Source organism: Formica exsecta, unplaced genomic scaffold (genome assembly GCF_003651465.1).
Source record: "Formica exsecta isolate Colony F162 unplaced genomic scaffold, ASM365146v1 scaffold265, whole genome shotgun sequence".
Classification (NCBI taxonomy): Eukaryota; Metazoa; Arthropoda; class Insecta; order Hymenoptera; family Formicidae; genus Formica; species Formica exsecta.
The window spans coordinates 99,151-102,901 of NW_021849915.1; the positions used below are offsets into that span (position 1 = coordinate 99,151).

Genomic DNA, 3,751 nt, shown 5'->3' on the forward strand with positions numbered 1-3,751 from the left:
TTTTTTTTTCTTGTTCAATTAAATTTGAATATTAAAAAACCTAAACGTTTTAATGATGTAAATCGGTATTTAACGACGCTCGATCGATAATGACAGTCGATCGGCAATTGATGCCGATGGCGGTTAAAGGGTTAATGGATGGTTTACTAAACGAGGTGTCGGCCCCAACCGAGATGCTTCTATCACTGGTCTCGGCAATCGATCGAACGGTCCCAAGAGACCGGGAGGCGCTCGGGGCATCAAGGCCTTCCGCCCGGGGCGATCGGCCACCTTGATCGAAAACCGGGGGGCCCTCGATAGAGACCCTCGTTTCCTTCGATCGTATCGTCACCGCCGCCTCGGGTCTCCTTTTCTTACGCGGATTCTCGAACGTGGACTCATTGCCGATCACGATCTTACAAAGGAGACGATTGTACGATAAATGACTCGAGATTGCAAATCTCAGCCAAAAATATTTCAGCTCCAATAAGGAAATCTCGTCGCCTATGTCATAGTTTTCCTTATTTGGCAAGATCTTCTTATAATTGAAAGTACAATACTGCATGAACGGATTTAAACTCTATCCCGGAGCAACGTCGATTTCGCATACAGATATAATCTTTAAATGAGAAAATAATATATGTCTTATGATAAATTTTTTATAAGTAAAGACATCAAATTTTAAACGACGACATTAAAATTTCGTGTCCCGATATAGGTGACAAGCAAGCGTTGCATTTGTCAAGCAGCATTGCACAATCATACATAAATTCGATATAATGACAGCGCTTTTTGTCAGAGTGTGAAATGATTGACTGGTTGAGCGACTACGATATCATAGAGTACCGACGACTGTATCGAGTTTCGCTCCATTTTTTTCTTTCGTATCTGTGCTGCAATAACAATCTAAAGAATATTCTTTTTAAAATTAATAATATAAATGTAAAAATTATAGATATGCACTTGTCCCCCCTGTATTTTTCTATATTTAATTATTTTCCAAATTTTTTTTGAGAATACTAGATATAATATTAAAATAAAAATGTTAAAACTGATAAATCTGGGTTGTATTTTTTCACTATCCTCTAAACGTATCTTTTAAATCTCTAAAGTCTCGCATTCTTGTATTAATTAATCCGCCGATATCTTTTAAAAGCTATTTATGTATTTACTCATTTATTAAGAAATCAGCTTGTACTCTTTTCAGTGATTTCTTTGACAGCAAATCTTTCATCACATATCAAACGTATATTTTATCTAATTATAATTTTAATTAATTGGTTATAGCTATTTTTAAAATTAATATTTATACTATCTTGTTATTTAAACACGAGTAAAAAAAAGCCAATTGTAAAATCTACGAATACTTTTTCAAAAGAACCAAAATTGCTCGACAAGTCAATATCATCGAGTGACGTAATATCGAGGTTTCACGACTAGTGCCACGCGAGCCTGCTTTTTCTTTACGAAAGAAAGTGTGATGGCAAGCCAATAATTATGATAATTGCAATTTCTCACGGCCATTTTAAGAAAGCACCAGATAACGAGAATGCTATATTTTTTTTTTTTGTAAAATCATGTTAGTTTATTGAAAGATTAGTTACTTAATTAAAATTTGCAGCATCATATGATATCGTAAGCATCAACCGAAATTTAGACTTCAAGATAATTATTGTTTGTGATGAAAAAAACGATGTAACTTATTGATGCAGCTAACTTTTTGTAAAAAATATCCGCTTTTATATAAAAATTTTCCCTAAAATCTACGCAAACAAAAGATATCAATTATCTCTTTGTGTGTCATTTTATATAGTTACTCCTCCATTAAGATATTTCACCACACATATGTTTTGCCAACAAACGATTGTGTCTAGAAGAAGTTTTATCCAAGAGTGTCTAGCCAATTAAACCGAGACATTAGGTCTGCACATAAGGTCAACGTGTTTTTGCAAATCATGCATATAACGTCAGCAGACGATTCGAATTACTTGGCCGTATTTCTTTGTCGCTGTCCCGCGCGAATCTTCAGCTTTCCGATTTAATGATTTTTGCATTTCGTAATAATTGCTTTCTCGTAAGTTATGATATTCCTTTAATTATCGCGATTTCTTCCTACGAAATCACGTTCTACTTATTTGTATAATGCATATACCTTAATCGAGATGTTTCGAAACCATCGAAAAAGCCATCATAAAATTAATCCGTGTCACATAAAACTAAAATTACTACATAAACCTCGTATTTTATGAATGAAAGAGCGGCATTTCTGCTTTTCATCATCTCAGAAAATTCATAACAATTCTATCAAACATTTTTATGCCTTTAAAAAAAAATGTATATCATTATTTTATCTGTATTTATATTTGGTGTACATGGAATTTATTATGTTTGGGCAAACTCCATTTTTTTTTAATACATAATTTTTTTATGTATTACAAAAAAAATTGCAAGATGTTTTAAAAACTATTGTATTTCTTTAATCTTTAAATTTCTCTTAAATATCGTTTCTATATCTAAGGCTCACCAAAAGTAAAAACAAAAAGAATAAAAATTTATATAATATAATTAATTAATTTTAATTAATTTTAATTAATTAATTTTAATTAACCTACTATTTACCATATGATATATGTCAGTGCTTTTAACTAATTTTTATTCTAATTAAGCAGAACACGCGTACCTGACCTTGGAAGAGTCTTCTAAAGGCATCCTTGCTGTAGCGTCCAGATCCTTCTTCCTGCAGTATTTCCTTGCATTCTTTTAGGATAGTGGCCCTCCTCTTCTCGATCAGGCATTCTTCCTCCATGCAGCTGATATTCTCTTCCATGTTTGAATATTGTTCGCGACAGGTGTTGTGAAGAACGAGGGTGCGATCGAAGAAATGAGATCAGAGCCACTTTGGCAATACATCACGAGATCAACAAGATACCTGACATTTTCACGCTCGCTTTATTCGTCGCTCTTGTTTGGAACACAAATGATTCAACAAGTCAGTCACATATGTGAATGGAAGGTTATATTTGTAAATTTTCGCTGTTGTATTAAAGTTCAAAGATAATTATAAATTTATAAACACTCGAGATATATATATGTGATATATAAAATTATAGTTATTTTGTAACTTCTTAAGTTAAATATAGTTTAGCGAAGAGAGATGAGATGATCAAAAAATCAAAGTTAACGTGATTTTTTCTAATAATTTGGAAAAGTTAGTTGGATAAGAATATAATAATAAAAAGTGAATATATAAAATAATTAAGAGAGAATTAATATAAGTATTTCATCTCTTTTTTTCTATACTCCTATTTTTGCCTTTAGCTCTTGATCTAAATTAAATAAATATTAATTAAATACAAATTAATTCTTAGAAACGACTACCTTTTTATAAAATCCTTGCCAAAAAGCAGTAACTTATATTAATTTAAAAAAACAATATGTTTTTTAAACAAAATATTTCACTTTTAAACTAATATCGAAGTCCAAGCAAAACTTGCCCCATCGTTCTTCTGTCACGTTTCCTTAAGTGAGAATCTCCGGCGATAACTGATAATTAATTTTTATATAACAGTCCTACCTCTTTCTTCGATACTTAAGAGAATAAGACAGTTCAACGTACGTACGAAAACTCACTTTATCGCGCGTATCAACGAACCAAATTGCCACGTTAACGTCTCGGTGTTACTGAGAGAAGTCTTGAATGAAAATCATCCTCGGGGCATCAACGAGCCGGTGTTCGCCACATTGATGGTATCGTCGGCTATCTGAAAGAGGG

General features: G+C 32.5%; 1 protein-coding gene across 2 annotated transcripts in view; it reads right to left on the bottom strand.

The window, feature by feature from the left end:
* LOC115237026 (NADPH oxidase 5) overlaps positions 1-3,751 on the bottom strand; it is a 13,278-nt gene that overhangs the window by 8,983 nt on the left and 544 nt on the right. Inside the window, exons 2-3 of one of the 2 annotated variants that reach the window (XM_029809782.1) lie at positions 3,610-3,740; positions 2,660-2,908 (exon numbers count right to left, since the gene is read on the bottom strand). In XM_029809782.1, the coding sequence (XP_029665642.1) occupies positions 2,660-2,806 (147 nt within the window). In that variant the 5' untranslated portion in view covers positions 2,807-2,908; positions 3,610-3,740. Of the gene's footprint in view, positions 1-2,659; positions 2,941-3,609; positions 3,741-3,751 lie in introns of both variants that reach the window. The other variant, XM_029809781.1, reaches the window with a different exon arrangement.